Source organism: Podarcis cretensis, assembly GCF_951804945.1.
Source record: "Podarcis cretensis genome assembly, chromosome: 13".
Lineage (NCBI taxonomy): Eukaryota > Metazoa > Chordata > Lepidosauria > Squamata > Lacertidae > Podarcis > Podarcis cretensis.
The window spans coordinates 37031105-37054019 of NC_137182.1; the positions used below are offsets into that span (position 1 = coordinate 37031105).

Below are 22915 nucleotides of genomic sequence, written 5' to 3' on the forward strand. Positions count from 1 at the left end.
AAATCCCCTCTCCGGGCGCCGCCCAGTTCTCTGGGACGCTCAAAGTTCTCCGCCGGCCCGGAGCAGCGCCGCGCCTCCCCTGGCAGACCCTCTCGGGGCCGGGAGCGAGAGGCGGACCCGAGCCAGGCTGGTGGAAATCTTGCCTGCGGAGAGGGAGGAGTTGTCTAGGTGTGCGTGTGAAAGAGAGAGAGAGAGAGAGAGAGAGAGAGAGAGAGAGAGAGAGAGAGAGATCGGATGCCTCTGCAGCGTCCCACGCAGGGCACGGGCATTAGTGCATGTGGGCAAACGCTGCCCCAATGACGCTTCAAGCCCGTGTCGGTGGCGGAACGGGCACGGGGCCACGCAGGCAGAGCCGGTGATGGTTGCATCCCCACGCACCGTTCCTCAAGTTGAGATCGTGGTGCCATAAGAGAGGGGGGGGGTAAAAGAAAAGGATTTGCGCTGCAGGAAGAGGGAGGAAGAGGAAGAGGGGGAAAGAAGAAAGAGAGAGAGAAGGAAGGAGAAGAGAGGACAGAGAAGGAGAGAAGGAAAGAAGAAAGGGGAAACGGACAAATAGAGAGATCCTATTATCTATCCATCGACCGCACCAGCAGTGACCTCGCGCCCTCCCCAAAGAAGTCTCCGCGATGTTTTGGTGGAGTCTTTAATTTATTTTTAACCTCCGTGTCGCCAAAGGTGATACTGGGACATAGCCCGGGGGGACCCTGCCTCTTTCTCTTAGCAGAAGAAGCCAGAAGCCATGGAGATTCGGACAGAAGAATTAAGGAAGTTCGCTGGGAGGACCTTAGGGCAGTTAAACAGGTAAGGTTTGCAGTGTGTGTGTGTCTGTGAACAAGATTTTCAGCGTAGGAAGGAAGTTTAATGCAATGTTGGGAAGACGAAAGCTCCAGTTTAGTTTTAACCACAAACAATATTCTGTGTATGTCTACTTCATGAGCTTATTAATAAATGTCCTTGGGGTGTGTGTGTGGAGTGCCAATGGTTCAGATCTGAAGTGGGAATGCTCACTCCTTGTACACTCATAGCCCCATATGCAGACCCAGATGCTGTGGGCTCACATCCCCGTGCGCACGTACGCTCACAAGTGTGCCCTTGCATTTGCACTAACGCAGCCTATTGCAACAACCCCTTGTGCTCCCTCTCTGTCACCACGGCTCCCTCATCCCAGCAATATGATCTAGTGCAAATTCTCTTGTTCACGGTCAGGATAGGAAGTGCGGCATAATGGCTAAAGTCCGTGGAGAGGCTTAGGCTTCAAACCCACACTCAGCCAGGAGGCTTGCTGGGTAATCTCAGGCCAATGGCCACCTCTCAGGTCAAACCTACTTTGCAGGACTGTTGTGAGGATAACATGGGGGGTGAAGAGAATATGTCACATACAGTCTTGAGGGTCACACCCTATTGTCACAGGCCCACTTTCCAGCTGCAGACACACCATATGTTTAAAGTGCAGTTCTCTCTCTCCCCCTCCCCATAAATCCTGGGAACTGTAGCATGTTAAGGGTCCTAGGAATTGTAGCTCCACAAGGAGTAAACTTCAGGATTCTTTGGGTGGGGCAAGTGTGTTTTAAGTGTGCTTTGAATGTATGGTGTGTGCTCAGCCTTATTATCTTTTCTGACACTCTTCCACAAGCTCTCTCCCTCAACATACCTCTTCCTTTTCCTCGCAACTTTTGTCCTGCACGTACATCATCTCCACCGCAGCCCTAGTCACCCCTCCCTCTCCACCAATCCACCTTCCATCCAGTTTATTTTTAAAACTCTCTTCCCTTGCTTTTAGCCAGATGGAGTCTCTCTCTCTCTCTCTCTCTCTCTCTCTCTCTCTGCTGCAAACCTGGGCATTTGGGTGTCTTTTGCATCATCCTGTTCTGCTTGTTTGCTTGAACCACATGTGCAAAACAAATTTTTGTTGTTATTGCTTTGGCCTTACCAATTGCATTAAAAAAACCACCCTCTCTCCTCCCTCTCTGGCACTTTTGGCTTTACCATGTCACCACTTAACACTTAACTCTTACTAACCATTGCGTGTTGGGTCATCAGGAAAGCAGGGAGTGGTGGGGGGGGTGGAGAAAGAGGTGAATGCAATAAAAACAAGAGGAGGGAAACAATTTTCTATTTTTAACCTTCATCCATTCATCTGCCCACCCCACTCCCCCCGTGCGGTAATCTCCCCCGCCAACCCCACAACGCACACAACTCCCCAATGTATCTAGGTTTATTTATTTATTTTGCCGGGCTGAATGCTCCGTGTTCTTTTTCCCCTTGATTAAATTTGATCTCTCCTCCATCAGTACAGGGGAAATAACAGAGAGGAGAGGAGCCCCTGAATGGGCTTAAAAACAGTCAGATAGGAGGTGGGCGGGAGAGAGCAGTGGCGATTATGAATGTATCAGACCCATATTATCTCCTTAAGCCTACCGGGGGTTGAGTTCGGAGAGGTTGCCAGTTTCTCTAGAGTGGGGAAATGGAGCTGGTGGAAAGGAGAGCAAGCGATGAATCCTTCAGGAGTTGAGCAAGATGAGCTGTGGATCCTCAAGGCTCGGGGCAACCAGACCCACCATGGCTCAACACAACCCTAATTTAGGGATCAGTAGGGTCTAGATACCTGGCATAGGCCCAACTGAAGAAGCAAACTTTTCAACAAGGAAGGGGCAATGGGGCTTGCCATTTCACCAATCCTCCTCCTCCTCCTCCTCCTCCTCCTCCTCCTCCTCCTCCTCTTCCTCCTCCTCCTCCCAGGGCTCAGAGAGGTCACGCAAGGTCCTGATTGATGCAGCTAGAGGATGGTTGCTTTCTTAAAAAAAAAAGTTAAGCCAAGCAGGGGAAATAATAATAAATTAAAATTCCCAGCCCACCTTGGAGAGGGGAGGGAAGGTTGGCGGCCATAGCAAAATTGCTTTACATAACTGGCATGAGTTCCAGTTCGAAATATGCACCGTCATAGCAGAACTTCATAAAATATTCACCAGAGTTATAAGTGGCTACGCGGAGATCTCTCTTGCCTCTCTCTCCCTATATATAAATATATTTACTCACATATATTCTGTGGCTCTTGACGTGTTTGGCTGAGATGGATAACTGTGCAGATGCAATGGAACGTCCTTCCCCCAAATGTGGATGCCTGGGGACATCAGAAGCATTTATAAAGCATGTTTCTAATAGGGAATTTCTATAACTAGGGCTGCCATATTTTTTAGGAAAACCCCCAAGTTGTTCAATTGACTTGCCTAAGATCCAAAGGTTTCTAGACCTTATGGCAGCAGAGATGAATTTGGAATCAGTCTTAATTATGCAAAATATATTCTAAAGGGTTTATTTTTCACAATCCATTTGGGTGGCAAAATCTGGCTTTTCATCCTGCAGATTGCATTTGGATGTTTTTAAGGGCTGGGTAGGTCCCTGCACATCAGGGATGTGAAACTCTTTTCTGCTTGAGGGCCACATTCCCTTCTGGGCAACCTTCCAAGGGCCATATGGTGGGCGGGGCCAGAGACAGGTGTGGGTGGAGCAACACATGCAAATATTGCCTTTGCACAGTAGGCCAGTTTCTACACACACTCAAGTGACCCCGTCTACCCTCCGTCTAGACAAGCAAGAGGCATGATCAGAGTTCAGGGGCACATTCCGACCAGGCAAAAACTCTTGGGGTGTGATGCTTGGCCAGCGAGACAGTGAGGACTTGAGAGAATCCAGAGAGCCAGATAGAAAAGCCAGGAGGGCCACATTTGGCCCCTGGCTTCGAGGTTCTCCAGCCACACTGTATATAATCCTTTTATAAAATGTCTGTTACAAAGGCAGGGTCTAGGATGGGGGTCACAAGATCTCACTGCAATGGTGCATCCAGGCTGAGGGTTTTTAGACCTGCCCATTCCTTGTTCTCCTACTGACAGCTAAAACCACTTTCCATGCCTCATCAAGTACTGCCATCTTCCACCATGCCAATTTCCCCTCACTTTTTTGCAGGGCAAAGAGTGGGAATTCTGCATTTAAATCCCTGGTGTAGAAGTGCCCTTAGTCAGAAACAGCTACCCACAGAATTAGGCTGGATTGAGCCCAGTGCAGAATTAAGCCAAACATTATCATAACTTTCAACTCAAATTTGGACTGATGGAAGGGGAGGAGGGCAATTAGCCCTCCCTCCATCAATTTAAGGGTGGGGTTAGGTGGGTTTTTATTTTATTTGTTTAAGAAAATTATATACTACTTGGTTGTAAAAAAGAAACAACCCTCCACAAGGTTTTCAGCAATAGAAAATAAAACATTGAAAGCTGTTGTTAAAACAGGTATTAAAATATTTTAAAAGCTTAAAAACGAAGAAGATGAAAACAGTTCAGCATTCTACAGACTTGCCCAAACAAAATTGTTTTTAAGCAGCTGCTGAAAAGAGCACAGTGAAGTCACCAGCCCAATGTCAACAGCGAGTTCCAAAGTGTAGTGGGGCCACACAAAATGTTCAGTTTCTTACAGGCATGAAGCAAGTATTAAGTAGCACTTATAGCAGTGCCAGTTCTGCAGATCAATGTGGTTTAGTGGGCCTGGTATGGGGTGAGGTGATCCTGCAAGTAAACTGGTCCCAAAGTTGGGAGGAAATTCGTCACCGTGGCCTTGTGGTTCCCCTTCCAAAATTTCTACGTTACTTGAGGGCGTATGGTCAGCTTAAGGGGAGCTCCTTATTTGAGGGGCGGAATGGCACCTTCCACTGGTGACCATCATTCGTTCCTGGAAGCTCCCATCAGTGTCATTACAGAACATCATTCTGGGGACTTTGGGTGGGTGTTTAGGAAGTGACATCTGCCAACGGCCAGCAGCTGCTTGGAGAACCTCTGGCTTTGGCTGTGACTTCCGCCTCATCCCGCCAAATCGTCCTAAGCCCTCTTCACTTTGCAGCCTGCAACTTGGGAGGCAGGTCTTTTGAGGACCAAGCCTATGAATGCTCACTTGAGTGGGAAGTAAGTCCAAAAGGATGAGGTTCAGGTAGGACATTCCAAGATGAGCATCCATACTACAAGGGTGGTGGCAGCCCACTGGAAGGGATGGCTTAGGAACACATGACATTGTCAACCCTGGGAGTCTTTGAGAAACGGCCAGGCTAATATTTCAGCCGGATTACTTTAGATGGGTTTGATTCATAAATCAGGAGGAGGCGTTGGATCAGAGGTGGCCAAGGGGTGGCCAATGAACCACATGTGCCCCCAAAACAACTTTATTTCTCTCTCTCTCTCTCTCTCTCTCTCTCTCTCTCTCTCTCTCTCTCACACACACACACACACACACACTGCCCCAGTAGCCGTACTAAATTTTAATCTAGGTGTGACGTCGGGTGATCTGCATTTCATCAGGGAGATGCAATGAGGCTGTCTGTGTATTTCATGCAAGTTTTATTGCATTGCTCTCTCGTGGCCTCTTAAAGGGAACTTTCAGGAAGCGCATTCATTCTCCAGCACTGTTCCTTTCATTAATGATGACCTCATAATAACCAGGAATATGTGTCCTCTATGTGCTGGTGCCTCAAGGACCTTCTCCCCTGTCCCCCGAAGCCTGGGATTGGGATGTGGAGGCCGTCTCCGGAGGCCCACACCCCAGCAGGTTCTCCCCAGCTCCTCTCCATGGCCCTGATCCTTTTGCCTGCTGTAGCTGTCTACTCACTTGCAAGCAGGGGCACAAGCGAGGCGAAAGCGTAGCAGTCTGCCTTTGCTTGCCTTCCCTGCTCCTTGTGGACAATGACGCCAATTGGGCTTACGGGAGAATAAATCAAACAGGGAGAGCTGATGGTGGCAAGGAGGTGGGATCATTTAGGAAAGCGGGGAGCCCAAGCCCACTACACAGCTCTGAAGCAGACAGTGTGAGCCTGCCTGCTGTAGGGGAAATAGATGGATTCTCTTCTAAAACATGCATTTTTGGGTACTGATGGGCATCTTTGAGTCAAGAATCAGAAGAATTCAAGAGGGAGGAGATAAATGCATTCTGATTGGGGTGGTAGAGTTTGCATTTAAAGGTGGACTTAATGGTTCTGCGCTTTCCAAAACAATACCAAAACAGAAATGCAGCCTGCCTTCAAAATTTGCTCTTAAAAAATAAAGTAAAAACACTATGCAGTTCTCCAGCCAAGTATTATGTTTTTCAAAAATGCATATACTAGGGGAAAGTGTGTATAAAAATGCACATATTAGTGAAGATAACTTTTATTATACTTTGCAAAAATGTGTTTATTGGGGTGGGGGGAGGACAATCTTACAAAAATGTGCATATTAGGAAAAATTAAGCCAAAAATTATCATTAATTTTTATAAGGACTGATTAAACACACACACACAAACTGTTCCAGAAATGTGCAGAACTGGACTTAGGACTGGGGAGAAAAAGAGAGAAACCGATTTGCCCATCCCTAATTCTTATCAAAGTCACTAGTCTGGGCAGTGCAGTTCAGGTGTTGTTATCTTTAAAAAATGCAGACTCAAAGAAATCCCTGCTGGGCAGATGGACTTTGGTGTGAGTGACCCAGACAGGTACAATTCCTGTGTTAAGGTTCAAGACACCCTCATCCTGCACCAGCTACGTCATCCTGACTAACAGCAAATCATTTCCCAAAGCTAACAAGGCAGCAAGGCAAATTTTGCGTGTGAAATGGGTGCCCCTAGACAGTCAAAGCCGCCCTGTCTTTGAAAGACAAGGCTGGGGGGTGAGGTGGAGAAAGGGACGGATTCAAAAGCCTGAAGGTTTACAACAGTTTTCGAGTGCATTTTCTGCTAACCTGATCCTCAGTGCACAAAGTGGCAGAGGGGGAAAGGGGGACTTTTTCATTAACTGGGGGCGTATTTTTGTCACCGATCTGGAATGACGAGGCAATGCAGAGTTTGATGTTTAATTCTAATTTCTTCCATACAAAAGGATGAGCTCCCCACACTCTTCCCATGAACTTTGTCCGTATAAACTCAAACTCCTGAGTCTCCATCACCTATAACATCACCTAAGCCTTTCCATTTCCTTACCCATTTGTTCATGAGGCAAGAATGTTGGCCTGCGGCGGAGAGGTCCAAGTTCAAATCCTCACTTAGCGCTGATTCTTAATGGGTTAACGCTCGGCCTAGTCTTTCTCTCAGCCCATCCTGTCGCCCAGGGCTGTGGCGAGGATAAAATGCTTAGTGGGGTCTTTGTATGCTACTCAGATCTCCTTGGAGGAAAGGTAGGAAATAAATGAAATTAAAAATAATAAATCTGTTCTCCTGCGGCTCCCTTTACTCTCTCTTCACATATCTTCCCTAATCATAGCTTGATTTGAAAGCAGAGTTAGAAGCCATTGCTGGTTTTGGAGGCAAAAATGGTGAGTGGTAACCATGGTTTGCCAGATTTGGATGTCCCAGTAAACTGTGGTTCCCATGACCCAATAAGTGCAGGAAGAAACTGAAGCCTGTCTCCCACCACCCCCACTCAAGTCTTCAGCACTTTCTAGATATCTGTCCCATTGTTTATTTGTGCACCATCATTGCTACACATCAAGGCCTGATTAAGACATGCATATATATATAATAAGGGACGCGGGTGGTGCTGTGGGTTAAACCACAGAGCCTAGGGCTTGCCGATCAGAAGGTCGGCAGTCTGAATCCCCGCGACGGGGTGAGCTCCCGTTGTTCAGTCCCATCTCCTGCCCACCTAGCAGTTCGAAAGCATGTCAAGTGCAAGTAGATAAATAGGTACCGCTCTGGCGGGAAGGTAAACAGTGTTTCCATGTGCTGCTCTGGTTCACCAGAAGTGGCTTAGTCATGCTGGCCACATGACCTGGAAGCTGTCTGCAGACAAACGCCAGCTCCCCCAGCCTATAGAGCGAGATGAGCATGCAGCCCCAGAGTCGTCCACGACTGGACCTAACGGTCAGGGGTCCCTTTACCTTTATATATATAATAAGATGACTGCTGTCATCACAGATGACTTGCATGTGTGAATAGGCAATCACAGATCTAGCCGCAGCAACAGAAGTGACACATCACCACACACACATAGGAATTAGTTCACACATTCACCTGCCAGTCATAAAATGCAGATAAATCAACTGATGTCCTTGCATTTAAGAACCTGGTCCTAATACATCACTATCTGTCAGTTTGTTATCCATGCGCATACATACACTATCCACCCACTTTGTCTCTTTATAACTCCCATGACAACTAACCACCCATCCATCTGTGGCTATCCTCTTTCTGCCCACTGTCTCCTTTTCCTTCCTGTTCTCTCCTTCTAACTTTTGCTGCTACCACCTAGTTCTGAAATTCACAGCAGACTATGATACATACACAGACACATATATCTATAAAGCCCCCAAACTGGAGAAAATAAGCAATGCAGAGGCTCAGCTCAAATGTAAAAAATCTTGGTCCAGTAAACCATGGCTTATTGGGCAAAGATTAAGCAGTGTACCCATATGCTCCCTCCTCCTTTCATGCAGCCAGGTCCAGTGCTTACATCCTGTTTTGTTAAACCACAGTTTCCCATGACACCTGAATGAGGAAAGTGTGGTTTTGATGGCTCCCAACAAAACGGGCTATGAAATCAGGACCTAATTCTGCTGTTGATTTCAGCAGCACTGCAGTGTGTGTCTATCTCTCTCTCCACTGAAGCCAAGGTGTTAAAACTTTTCCTTTTCTCTTCCCCTTTTCCTGACATTCATTCTTGTCTTATATGCCTTTCATCCTGGTGTTGTGGGTCGTTTAGGCCAGACTTTTTCCAAAGCTCCTTCTTCCACTCTTAGCGCTCCCCAGACCAACACCTTTCCCAATCTAGTGCAAAAGGGTGATATCAACCCTACATCAATCAGTACCAGCGGCCAAAGAACTCTGGGAACTGCAGTTTTGCGTTGATCCTGACATTTCCCCAGTCATCTGTCCGTCTAGTTCACCCACCTGCCCATACTACCACCCAATCTCGCCTTCCACCTATTCAGCCCAGAGTTCTGGAGTTTCCAAGTTGACTTCAGCCAAATATATCTCGGCACCTTCAACGCCTGTAACAGAGGGAGAATCGAAGCTGTATCACTCATTTGCCGGCTCCCTTTTTCTCTGGAGCCGGCTGATGGCTGTAACATTTTGTGTGCGTTTGCAGAGAATAAGACAGCTGGCCCCAGAGCTAATCCGCCGCCTAGCATCCGGCATAAAATCTTTTCATAGATGCTGTTTGGCTTTCCCGCCCCCAATACTCTAACCCTTATATAATGTGACTGTCTCTGGATGTGTGTGTGAGAGAGAGAGAAAGAGAGAGAGAGAGGGTTTGTGCATTCAGTGGGTAGAAGAAGTTCAGTTGCCAGTGCTGTACCTGAAAAACAAAACAGAATTAAAACACACACACACACATAGTGGGGAAATGTGGGGAAATTCACACTGTCAGGTTCTCAGCTATGACTGAGACATTTTAGCATGTGGGAAAAGGCTGCACATTCTCAGATGTATAAGCCCACACAATTAGCCTTTGGCAGATGGACCTGTTACATGATTTAAGTTAAGTGGGGCCTAAATCAGCAGTTCTTGTTCTCAGGGCATCTTATTGTGATAATCACTTATCTAAGAAGGGAAAAAAGAATGAAAGAATGCTGTTTCCTTGTTTAATAATAAGTGAGCCAAAGGCTTCCCTATTGATAAACATGTGCTGCAATTATAAATGTGCTTACAAGGGAGTAAGTACCCTGCCTAGGACTTCCTTCTGAGTAGACATACAAAATATTGCACCGCTGAGCCTGTTTTGTGACCGTATTACTTGTCATGCAGCTGCCAAAGGAGCCTGGGAATTTGGGGAAACCGCAGCTTAGGGGCTGTGCGTGGCCCTCCACTCCTTTACATGTGGCCCTTCAGATGCTGTGGGCCCACTCTTGCTACCTGGATGCCCCCCTCCCAGGACACACACCATGTGTATGTAAGGAAGAGAGAAAGTGGGGTGGGAATGCTTCACCAAAAAAGAGGTGAGAAAAGAGGACAGATATTTGCATAGAATTTGCACATGTTTATTTACTTATGCAATTTATATACTTCTTAGATATCATATTCTATACAAACTACAAAATCAAACTTCAGTTAAAATGCCTGCTGAAATAAAATGGTGCTTTCAGTCGGTGTCAGAAGTTCAGCAGGAAAGGGGGCTTGCCTGACCTCAACTAGGAAGAAGTTCCATAAAACTGGGTCCACAATACTGAACACATGACTCCTGGTGGATGCGAGCTTTGCATCCAAGCCATGGGGGACCACTAACAGTGACTCTCCCCAAGACCTCAGCGACTGGACACGGATATAAGGGATCAGGTGGGCTGTCCTTTGTAAAGTAGGTCACATGGCCATTGCACCACCAACAAGCAAAACTTAGGTTGCATCATTCATTCATTCAACAAATACACCTGCTGCCAAGTGACCTGCAGTGGTTCGAAATGGGTAATGAAGGTTGTGTATACTTGTTGTTAAAACTGTTTATTCATTCATCGCTTGAGCATTCACACTTTTTAATCTTATGATATCAAATAGATATTGTTATATTCATTAGACTGACTGCCAATCTGCCCTCCTCACCCTGCTGAAGGAAACTTGAGGCGCCACCCTTGTCCCGATCTGCCTTACCTTCTGCCTCCTTACCTGAACTTCCTAATTTCTCTTCAATGCCACCCCCTGCCTCTGCTCGCCCTCCTGTCTGCCTGACCAAAGACCAGTTACTAGAGAGCAGCATTGGAAGAGTGCTAGGGCTCTTGTCTCCTGCTTATGGCTTCAGTGGGGCATCTGATGAGCCACTGTGAGGAAAGCACAATGCTGGAATGGCTAGACCCATGGGCTTTTATTATGTTCTTAGGACGCTGGTGGCGCTGTGGTCTAAACCACTGAGCTTCTTGGGCTTGCCGATCAGAAGGTTGACAGTTTGAATCCCCACAATGGGGTGAGCTCCCGTTGCTCTGTCCCAGCTCCTGCCAACCTAGCAGTTCGAAAGCACGCCAGTGCAAGTAGATAAATAGGTACTGCTGTGGTGGGAAGGAAAACGGCATTTCTGTGCGCTCTGGCTTCCGTCACGGTGTTCTGTTGCACCAGAAGCAGTTTAGTCGTGCCGACCACATAACCCAGAAGGCTGTCTGTGGACAAACACCGACTCCCTCAGCCTGAAAGTGAGATAAGCGCCGCAACCCCATAGTCGCCTTTGACTGGACTTAACCATCCAGGGGTCCTTTGCCTTTTACCTATTATGTTCTTATGGTCACACACTTTCGAGCCCCTCTTTACACACCCTTAATTGGCTAGAAACCCACCCTAGCTTTAAAAAGCAAGGGTGCTTAATTTCAGCTTGTGGAATACACTCATGCCTGGATTGTGACAAATTAGTCCTGAAATTTACTCGATCGGCTGGGTGGGATTGAGGAGACATTGCAGACATCAAGTGTTCCCAGCTAGCTGCTCAGATTATATTTTAGGTAGAAAAGCAAAGTAGAAATCCTAAGGAGGGAGGACTTTTGAGGCACCAGATCAATATTCAAAGCATTTCCCCCCACTGGGTTCCCACCACTCAGTGATTTCAACCACCCAGTGATTTAATAATAATTTTATTATTTATACTCGGCACATCTGGCTGGGTTTCCCCAGCCACTCTGGGTGGCTTACAGCATATATTGAAACATAATAAAACATCAAATATTAAAAACTTCCCAATACAGGGCTGCCTTCAGATGTCTTCTAAAAGTTATGTAGTTTTTATCTCCTTGACACCTGAAGGGAGGGCATCCCACAGGGAAGGCGCCACTACAGAGATTAAAGTAAGTCAGGAGCTGGGCACTGGTGGAGGAAGGGGGTGCAGTAGGTGCGGCCTGCCCTGGGTGTCATCCCTGAGGGGGGTGACATCGCCCCCCCCCGTCACCCTGGGACACTCGCCCTGCCCCCACTTCGGGTGCCAGAGCAGCTAGCTCCGCCTCTGGAGCTGTGTACGCTGATGAAAATTTCTGCAGAGCATTTTCCCTGTTACCAAGACCATAACAATAGCCTTACATAGCAAAGGGTAGAGGAAAAAAGGCATCCTCATGCCTCTTGCTCTCGTCATCATGCCCACTTCCTGCTTCTCAGGGAGTGAAATTGACTAGGCCAGGCAGAGGGCGAAACTTATGATGATCCATCCAATCCATTCCACAAGTCCTTCCATGGAATTGTTTTGGGGGTGGGGGAAGTAGTGGAGAATGGAGATCAAGATGAGAATCAACAGGCTTCTGCCAGGCCACACCTCCAGGAAGAAGACAGTCTCCCCATATATTCCCCCCCCCCATTATCTATAGTATGGCTCTCAAGATGTACTGAGGGAAGCACTCTCAAGATTGCTAGGGGGAAGCACTCCCAAACTGCCTTAGTTTTGCTATATCTGCAGAGCCTCAAAAGTTTACCATCTGTGCAGAGCCCGACTCTTGTCTTATCCCACTGCCTTTTAGGAATCTGCCTTGTACTTGCTCTGTGGTCTCTACGCTGCCTGGCAGTGGCTCTCCAGGTTTTTGGCCAGGAGATATGTCCCAGCCCTAGCTGGAGATGCCAGGGATCAAACCTGGGACCTTCTGCATGCAAAGCAGACGCTCAGCTACTGAGATGCAGCCCTCCCCGCCAATGTCCCACCATACGTCTTTCATACGTGGGTGGGTGTGTCGTGGCTGCTTCCCAGTGCGCCTCTTAAGGCTCTTATCTCCACCCTTTCGCCCAACCAGAGAGCCAAGTTCATAGCACTAGTGTGGGCATTTTAATATTATTAGCACACCACATTCCTAAAGATACACATGCGCAAGATAAAGCAAAATTGTTATCCTATTGCCATCTGTTGATGCCTAACAGTAGATTTTAAGGCTTCTTTTGTTTCTCGCTGTTCGTGAGTTCTCATCTTAATTGACATGCAGCTGGCTGCTTGCCAAGCTTATCTCGCTTATTTCAATTAACTTGCAGAGAATCTCTTGAAAGAACAGTGGATTTGTGCGGTAGCAGCTCAGCTCTCGCTAGTCTTGTCCACCCTAATCGGAGGTGCTCTAATATGGCCTAGCAGCTCAGTTCCAGTCAAAGCTTATCTAAATTTGTAAAGGAGCGCTTTTCAAAGTTTGGTGTTAGGATCCAGTAGCTCCACTCTGGCCATTATTATTGCAGTTATCCTGGTAGCCTCACAGAGGAGAATTTTCAAGGAGCTTTGGTTTGCTATAGCACCTCAGCTTTTGCAAAGTTCATCTTGATAAAGGGTGGTATATAAATTTAATTGGGACGCAGGTGGCGCTGTGGGTTAAAGCCTCAGTGCCTAGGGCTTGCCGATCGAAAGGTCGGCGGTTCGAATCCCTGCGGCGGGGTGCGCTCCCGCTGCTCGGTCCCAGCGCCTGCCAACCTAGCAGTTCGAAAGCACCTCCGGGTGCAAGTAGATAAATAGGGACGGCTTACCAGCGGGAAGGTAAATGGCGTTTCCGTGTGCGGCTCTGGCTCTGGCTCTGGCTCTGGCTCTGGCCAGAGCAGCGATGTCACGCTGGCCACGTGACCCGGAAGTGTCTCCAGACAGCGCTGGCCCCTGGCCTCTTAAGTGAGATGGGCGCACAACCCCAGAGTCTGTCAAGACTGGCCCGTACGGGCAGGGGTACCTTTACCTTTACCTTTACCTATAAATTTAATTAATAAATAAACTGCCAATAACATCAGCTAAGATGCTTCAAGAATGAAAGAGACTGCCTAGATAAGTATGTTGCAATGAAAGCAAGGTAGGAAGTAGACTGTAAGGTGGCGAAACTGTGAGGAGATTGATTGAATCAAACATTAATTGTATTGCATGCATAGATATCAAAAAGCTCGTCTCCCTCTCTCCACCTGGGTGAAGCGGTACAGGCCAGATATAACTGTCAGAATTCCACCTTAGCAAGTAACACAACTGTCAGGGACTCTGGGCTATAACGTAATTCAGGGGTAGTCCACAGGGTTCCCTTCCTGATCATGCGGGACTACAACTCCCAGAATCCCCTGCGAGAATGGCCAATAGTCAGGGATGGTGGAAGCTGTACTCCAACAACATCTGGAGGGAACTATGCATTCTGAGGCTATGAATGCCCAGGCTTCAGAGTCCTGTTTAGGAACAGAAGGGAATAGGAATGTAGAATAACAGATACTGTGATTGGAAGGTGATAAGAAGAAGCCTCTGGATTGGCCGGGCCTTCTATAAATTCTTGTAGCCTATCCCTCTTTGCTTTTAAAGCCATCTAAGCTAATTCCCACAGCCATATCACGCAGCTGCAAATCAGCCATGTGTTGTGTGAGAAGTATATTTAGTATGTTTGCCAGTTTCACAGAGTGATCCTGTGATGGGAAGGAAGGGAGAAAAAGCTTTATCCACTTTCACTATACCATGGATGGGGAACCCATGGTCCTCTGGGTGTTCTTGGACTACAATTCCCATCAGCTTTAGGCAGCAGGGCCAATGGTCAGGGATGATGGGAGTTGTAGTCAATCAAATGTCCAGAGGTTCACTGCAGTGTGATTATAGAAGGTTCCTGGTCTTCTGAATCCCCTGTGTGTGTTTGCGTCTCTCTCTGTGTGACTGTTCAAATCAGGGTTCAAATCAAATTTTGCAAATTATCTAGAATTTGATGCGATTAACAGAGTTCAAATTAATCTGTCACCGATTCAAAACACATCATATTTTGTTTTGGATATCCAAATTTGCAGGAGACAGAAAAAGGCAAGAATCTTTCCTCTTGCTGTTAAGTTGCAAAGCAATGAAACCTCAGTATTGTGCCAAATTCACAGGCCCCAGAGTCTTTCTGACATTTGTTTCAGCACATGACTCCTCATCACTTTGTCAATCCATCCATTGAAAGCACTGACCTGTTATTTAGAGACACAGATGCCAACGTTAGCCAGTTAATGTATGTTGTGGGATTGGTGCTATTCGTATATGCAGGTCTGTGTGACATTGTTGGCCTCAAAATGCCAACCTGTATTTTCCCTCCCACTGAAGTTGGAAAGCACACTAAGTTCAAAACAACAATGATGTGGTTGCTAAATTCACAGCATCTGAGTGGCCTATTTGAAGCACAGCAGAAGGTCAGAAGACCCCTGCTGGGTCAGGCCAAAGGCCCATCTAGTCCAGCATCCTGTCTTCACAGTAGCCAACCCAGATCTCTCTTTGGAAGACCACAAGCAGGACCTCAATGCAAGATTAGTCTCCCCGCCTGTGATTCCCATCAACTGACATTGAGAGCCATACTTCCTTCAGAGGTATATTGCACTTTAGGCATGCTCATAGGCTGTTCTTCCTTCTGGCTTTGGCCAGGTCTATGTAGTAGAATAAAAACAGAAACCTATACATAACGTCATTTTTAATGATAAATAAGTCTGTGGTGAAGCATTTCTCTTTCTGACCTGTTGGGCAGAGCTAGTCTCTCTTTTCTTTGGTTAAATTTATTTATTTGGTTTTTCAGATTAAAACTTTACAGTCGCATATCCAACATACAACATAAAAACAAGATTCAAAGGAATCTCTTGGACTTCCCTCCTCCCCTTTGTGGGTCCTGTTGTTAATCATTTCCTCCTGCATCTTTTATTATAATCAAAATCTTTTACTTCTCCATTGTACCCAAAATTCACCATTAAACTACAAGTGATACTCCAATCCTACTAATGAGTTTAACTGTCTACAACGGTCTTTTAACTGTCTACAATGGTCTTTAAGTTATAAAATTTCCCCGTTCCTTATTAAAATTTTGGTCTTCTTGATTTCTGATTCTTCCGGTTATTTTAGCCATTTCGGCATAATCCATCAACTTGGTCTGCCATTCTACTCTGGTAGGGACTTTATCTACTTTCCAGAGCTAGTCTCAGTTGACTGGCAGCTGACTCCTTGGCAAGCTTGATCTTCAATTCTAAGCTTGAATTCTTACAAGGAGATGTGGCCAATGTCACCACTGCTCCTTTGGGGTCGTCACTCAGTGTTTGCAAGCTTCTCCTCATCTACATACCCCATGCTGGATCAGACCAAAGCTCCAGCTTGTTCATGATTCTCTGTCCAACAGTGGCCAAGAGATGCCCTTGGGATGTTTATAAGTAGGGCCCGGTGGATATGTTTCTTCTGTCACCACTGGCCCCAAGACACTCATCCCCATGCCAGAAGAACCCAGGAGACCCAAATGCAAGGCAATGTTAAAAATAATTTTTTTTAAGAAGCAGCAAGAGGGGCGGGCAGAGAAAGCGCAAGCAAAGTTTTAATTACATGAAATATAGATGGAGGAGGAAGCACTGAGTGCTAGAGGGGCATGAATTATTCAAGATGGCCTGGAGCAGGTTTAAAAGGCATCCCGCGTGCGCATTCCTGCGGTCCCTGGCCACCTTTGTTGCTCAGCATGACAGGAAAGGTTGTGAGACAAGGCACTTGCGTCTCCCAGCCAGCGCACCTTCGCTAGAAGCCATTACGTCGCGATGCCTCGGACTCACTCTGAACTGAAAACAATGGTTGCCTTTGGAGCAACGGATGCTCCGGCCAAAGGGTTAATGTATGTGACCTGAACACCTGGAATCTCCCAGAAGCTCAGCTATTGGCCGGTCCACTGAGACAACACACGGAACCCTTGGGCACATTCCAACTGCTCTGGGGAAAAGCTTTCCGTGACTGCATGTTGACCAGGTACACTGTTCCTGGGAGGAAAGGTTAGCTTGGCAGCTAAGGCTTCCTGTGGGATCATGGGAGTTTGAGTGTGATTTGCAGGAAGGTGGTAGGAAGGATGAGAGCTGGGAAGCATGGTGGAGAGATGGACCTCAGGGAAGCTAAGAGATTTAAGAAACCATTGCGTGGGGTCGTAGTTCTGTCCTGTCTATGCAGAAGGTCCTGGTTTCAGAGATGCCAGCAGGACATGTCAGGGAGCAGAGCTCAGGAAATGCCTTCCCCCTGAAGATCTCAAGAGCAGGTGCAGTTACTGAACAGCACCGATGGCTGCTTCACATGGTCCTATGACAGGAAGCCCAGAGAAGAATTGCCACCTAGCTAAGGAACACAGGGAGCTGCCTCACACACCAGGGCAGACTATCTGTCGTCTGCTCCAGGTGTGGGAAAACTCACTCAGCCTGAGGACCTTCCAGAGGCCACATGCCAGGCGTGGGCAGCGCCAAAGGTAGAAGTGGACAGGGCAACGAATGTGGATTGGCAAAGGAGGCTTGTCTCAACACACGTGCACCGGCACCCCTCTCTGTCCTCCATCCAAGCATGCAAGAAGCATGCATGTTCTGCATTCAAAAACTAATTCCAACCAGGCAAAAGCCCCTGAGGTTGGTAAAGGGGCATTGGCTGGGGAGATGAGATCACCTGAGGGGGGAGTGCAAAGACCAGACTGAAAATTCTCCTAGGCCACCGTTGACCATGAGCTGGAGGTTCCCCATCCCTGCCCTGTTCGTACTAGCAGTGGCTTTCCAGGAGCTCCACTAAGGGTCTTTGACACCCCCCTTGCCCCTTTAGCTGGAGATCCCAAGGCTTAAACCTGGGACTTTCTGCATGCCAAGTTTATTTATTTCATTTATATACTGCCCTTCAACATAAGATCTCAGGGTGGCTCACAGAATAAAATCTTATTCCATCAAGTATGAATGAAGCCCACTGATTCTTGACCCGATTTGCCTGGTTAGTTAAACTAGACCGAAGGTTTTCAGTTTCTTGAGCAGTGTTCCTAAAGCCGCGCTTCTGCAGCAAGATGATTTGAAATGTCCAAAAGTCAAATTCAGAGCAAGCCGACAAGGTGGCCATTTAAAGAAGCAAAAACTCTGGGTGGGAATTCAAAGTAGTGCTAAGGAGATTGCAACCATTTCTGCTTGCCTGGCAGTAAGATCTCCCTTCTCCTCTCCCACCCCACACTGTTTTTTTTTTGTTTTGTTTTTTTTTGGGGGGTCTCCTGTCCCACTCATAGCGAATTTGGGGGAGGCATGGGGGGGGAGAGAAAGGGGAGAAAGGCCTGTTGCTCTAGCAGGAGTCCTTGCACTGGCTTCCCCTAGCAGAACAGGGTAAAAAAAAAAGTTAATGCATTGAAAAAATGCCTTGTAGCCTACTGTAAACTCATGTTGAACTTGCGAATGTACACCTCTTTCAAGAGAGTTGCAGAATATATCCAGAGCCCTACCTGCTCAGACCAAAGGTGCATTTCCTCCAGCACCCGACTTTACACAGCGGCCAACGAGATGCTCCTGGGAAGCTCATAAGTGAGGCAGGAGGCGAAAACTCTCCCCTGTTGTGTGTCAGAGGTGTGCTGATTTCCACTCACAGAATCATAGAGTTGGAAGGGACCATGAGGGTCACCTCTAGGCCAACCCCCTGCAGATGCATGAATCTTTTGCCCAACGTGGGGCTCAAACCCACAACCCCGATATTAAGAGTCTCATGCTCTGCGGACAGAGCTGAGCCACTGTCATCACAATCGAGACATCCCACCTATATATCTCCCCATTCTACATTGAGGCAAGCAGGACTCCAGGGGTCCCAAGTGAAAGGGTCGTCGGGAGGGAATAGAGGCAGGTCTGCTAGCTGGACATAAGGCTGCTGGCCACTGTGACTCTGTTCCGCCCCCACTGTCAAAGCCAGTATTTTTCTGAATGCCAGTCACTGGGTGTCACAAGTGAGGAGAGTTGCTGCTGCCCTCAGGCCCTGCTTGCAGGCTTTCCCTAGACACCTGGTTGGCCAGCTGCAAGAACTTGACAGGAATAAACCATTGCCTCTATCCATCAGGGTTCTTCTTGTGGCCATAGGGCCCATGCTGCACCCCTCTTGCTGGAGCTAAGCAGGGCTGCATCTGGTCCAGTAGCCGTGTGTGTGGCAGGGCAGGAACTGCTGCTTACCTGGACAGGGATGGGGCAGGGGAGCAGCAAGGTGGGGGCATGCAGTCGCATTGATGTGTTGGGGGAGGCTCTGCGCTCCTTTGTGTCACCTGCCACTTGTGGGAATGTTCAGGGATGCAGGAGAGGATATATTGTCTGACTATAGCCTTTCCAACTTGTGTTAACAGGTTCACAATTTAGCAGAGTAACATTCCCCTTTTTAAACTCAGTGGATACGTTTGCTCAGGCTCGCTAAAGCCTCTATAATAACTGTTCTGGTGTTTCCCCCTTAAGGTAACGGTAAAGGTACCCCTGCCCGTACGGGCCAGTCTTGACAGACTCTGGGGTTGTGCGCCCATCTCACTTAAGAGGCCAGGGGCCAGCGCTGTCCGGAGACACTTCCGGGTCACGTGGCCAGCGTGACATCGCTGCTCTGGCGAGCCAGAGCTGCACACGGAAACGCCGTTTACCTTCCCGCTGGTAAGCGGTCCCTATTTATCTACTTGCACCCGGAGGTGCTTTCGAACTGCTAGGTTGGCAGGCGCTGGGACCGAGCAGCGGGAGCGCACCCCGCCGCAGGGATTCGAACCGCCGACCTTTCGATCGGCAAGTCCTAGGCGCTGAGGCTTTAACCCACAGCGCCACCTGCGTCCCCCTTATTCCCTCATAAAAGATAAGACACAACATAATCTTCTATAAAAGTATAAAAAGAGTTTACTCACATTCTGTTCACAATCGGATCCCAGAAGGCAGACTTAGCTTAGAAAAGTAACATACACTTGGAAACTATCCCATAAGAAGACAGCCCCTTTGTCCTCTCTTGGCTGGAAGCCAAGAGGGCATCTTTGGCTAAGCAGATGTTGCTTCTTCGATGCATGTAGACAAAGAGAGAGAGAGAGAGTTGCCCTGCCCTGTGCTTTTGTCGTTACCTGCACAGGTGAGGCCACGCCCACCTCTAGTCACATGCAGAAGAAGTCTGTCCCAGCCCAGAAGGAAACAGGAAGTTTACCTGCTGGCTGGACAAACATTCCTCCCCATGTGTAAACATGTTCACTCTAGGAATGTTGTACTTGACTGCTCTTGTGTTTCACATCCCACACCAGTAGCTTCACAACAACCCTGTGAGTGCCTTGCCTAAGCTCACCCTGTGGTCTCCATGGCTGAGCGTGGCTTCAAACCTGGGCCTCCCTGGTCCTAGCCCAGCACTCTCAACCACTCCAGCACACTGGGATAGTTAAGAAACATGTGGCTGACAGAAATTCACGAGGCGTGGCTTCCTCCCCAGCATGGAGACACCATGCTGGGCAAAGCTTAAACTTCTACATGGCAGCCCTCTCTCTCTAAAAAAATATAATATGGAAAAAATGGACAGTCCTGTAATCACAGCCTAAGGAAGTTGTCGTATTCAGAGTGAGATCGCAAGTCCATCTAGCCCAGTATTTTCTACACTGGCTGACAGCATCTCTCCAGGGTTTCAGAAATCTTTTCCAGCCCTACCTGGAGATGGCGGGGATAGAACTAGGGACCTTCTGCATGCAAGGCAGTTACTCTGTCACTGAGCTACTATCAGAACCCATATATATGCCCACCACCACCCCTTCTTTTTGCTGCCTTTCTCCGCCCTCATTGCCAGGTGTCAAATCTAAGGTTTGACTGCTTCTTGGAAGGGGATCCTTGTGGCTTTCAGACCCCCCACCCTTTGAACCTCCCCGCTGTGCAGTGACCTTCCTGGTAGGGAATTAAACACAGGAGTTAATCCCCCCCAACACAGGTTCAGGTTGCTGCTGCAGACTACAAATCCCTGTCCCCTTATCTCCCAGAGGAGTGGAAAAGGCAAGTCACACACAGCCTGAAACGGATAACTAACGGGTGGTTGGTCATTTTCTAAGTCTATGGTCAGTGGCACCACCAGGGTGGGACTTTGTGGCAGATGCCCAGGACTCCATGCAGCAGAATGATAATAGAAACATAGAATAATAGAATTGTAGGGTTGGAAATGACCACGAGGGTTGCCTAGTCCACCCCCTGCAACGCAGGAATCAGTGTGGGGCTCAAACCCACAACCCTAAGATTAAGAGTCTCATGCTCCACTGACTGTCCCTGCTAGCTAGCTATGGTGGCCCTGAGTTTAGCAGGGCCAACTTACCACATTTTGAAGTAATACACGATGCCCTCTAAAGAGGGGGAGGGGTCCCCTTTAAGATGATTAAGTCCAGAGTCTAAAGGCCCTCTCTCCATGTCCCAGGTGCCTTATACCCACTCAGACTATTGGTCCATCTATCTGAGTATCATCTGTACTAATTGGCAGTGTCTCTTTCAGGGTTTCATAGGTAGCCTTTCGCCTGAAATCCTGGCGCACCATTGCCAGTCCGTGCTGGAGAGTTCTGAAGCATCACTCCCAGTTTCCCAGCCCTGTCGGCAGAGACCCCAGAGATTGAACCTGAGGTCTTCTGCATGCATAACAAGATGCTCTGCTCACTGGGCTATGGCCTCCTTCCCCAAAAAAAACATAAGCACCATGCTCTTGCGGTCAGGCACACATTGCTCAGCACTGATGTTACTATTCAGGGTCGTGGCTGATTCTCCATCTCCTTTTGCTGGCACATCACCTACTCTTTGACTTTCTCCCCCCACCCCGCCCAACAAATATAGATCATAGATGTTGCCCAAATTTCCGAGTCCTCTGTGTGCGCGCATGCATGCGTGCGTGCGTGTGTAAAACGCCTGCCAGCGACAGCTTGTGAACAGGATGCTTCTAGGAAGGGGGGAACTGCGTGTGCCCGGATGCCCGTGTGTGTTTGCGCATGTGTTATTCTCGGCTTCCTTGCTGCATATTTCATGAGCAAGGTGATGGAGGAGGAGGGGGAGGCTGGGAGAAGAGGCTTTGGCTGCTGTACAGAAGTGCTGAGCTTTAAAGCTACCTCCATATGTTCCCCGCTGCCTTCTTATCCAATGCCAACAATCTCTCTCTCTCTCTCTCTCTCTCTCTCTCTCTCTCTCTCTCTCTCACGCATGCAGCGATGTGCTCAGAATCGCACCAGGTTTTGTCTTCTGGTCCTTGTTCCTCAAGGAGCAGGACACAAAGCGTTCTGTAGGGGGTGCTGTGTTGCAAAGGGAAAAGGCTCAGGGCAGGGCAGGGAAGTGGAGGAAGAGAGACGTGCCTCCCTTGTTCTGCAACCTCCTCGTCTCCACATTCTATTTTGGAACACAAAAAAACTGACAAGGTGCCATTTTTGACACCTGTTCCATTAACACTGCGAAAGGAGGAGAGGGAAGACAAAAATACCAGCGAGATAAGACAGCCACACAGGGAGGCCGTGCACGTCCCTGTTGCTCCTGTTGATGCAAATCCACAGGGGTTAGCTGAATGGTGGTGCACACACCAAGCATCTAAGGCCCAATTAAAGTGCATTACTTCCCCAACAGAATCCTGGGAGCTGTAGTTTGTTAAGGTTGCCGCATGTCGTAGTTCCGTTTGCAGGAAACTACAGTTCCCAGAGTTCTTGGGCAAATCCACAAGGACAGGAATTACACACCTGGGTTTCTTTCCAGATGTTGCTGGACCCCAGCTCCCATTGGCCCCAACCAGCATGAGCAACCGTCAAGGGCAATGGGAGATCTGGCTCTAGGCCAGACAATGACTGATGGAACATTTGGTCCATCTAGCTCCTTATTGGCTCTGACTAGCAGCAGCTCTCCAAGGCTTCAGACAGAGAGTCTCTCCCAGCCTAATCTGGAGGTGCCAGGGACTGAACCCAGGACTTTTTTTTCATGCAAAGCAGATGCTCTACCAGTGAGCTACAGTCCTTCCCCTAAAGCAGCCTTTCTCAGCCTGTGGGTCCCCAGATGTTGTTGAACTTCAACTCCCATCACCCCTAGCTAGCAAGGCCAGAGCTCAGGGATGATGGGAGTTGTAGTCCAACAACATCTGGGGACCCACATGTTGAGAACTGATGCGGCCTAAAGCAAAAGGCACTGGTCTGGTGGCTTCCCCAAGACACTGGGATTTATAGTACAGTGGTACCTTGGGTTACAGACGCTTCAAGTTACAGACGCTTCAGGTTACAGACTCCGCTAACCCAGAAATAGTACCTCGGGTTAAGAACTTTGCTTCAGGAGGAG

At 48.1% G+C, this 22915-nt stretch overlaps 1 protein-coding gene across 1 annotated transcript in view; it reads left to right on the forward strand.

Moving 5' to 3' along the window:
* The first annotated feature begins 217 nt into the window (after positions 1–217).
* The window catches only part of SLC17A7 (solute carrier family 17 member 7), a 56052-nt gene continuing 33354 nt past the window's right edge, over positions 218–22915 (forward strand). Inside the window, exon 1 of the mRNA XM_079950530.1 lies at positions 218–801. Within this exon, the coding sequence (XP_079806656.1) occupies positions 740–801 (62 nt within the window). The 5' untranslated portion in view covers positions 218–739. The remainder of the gene's footprint in view (positions 802–22915) is intronic.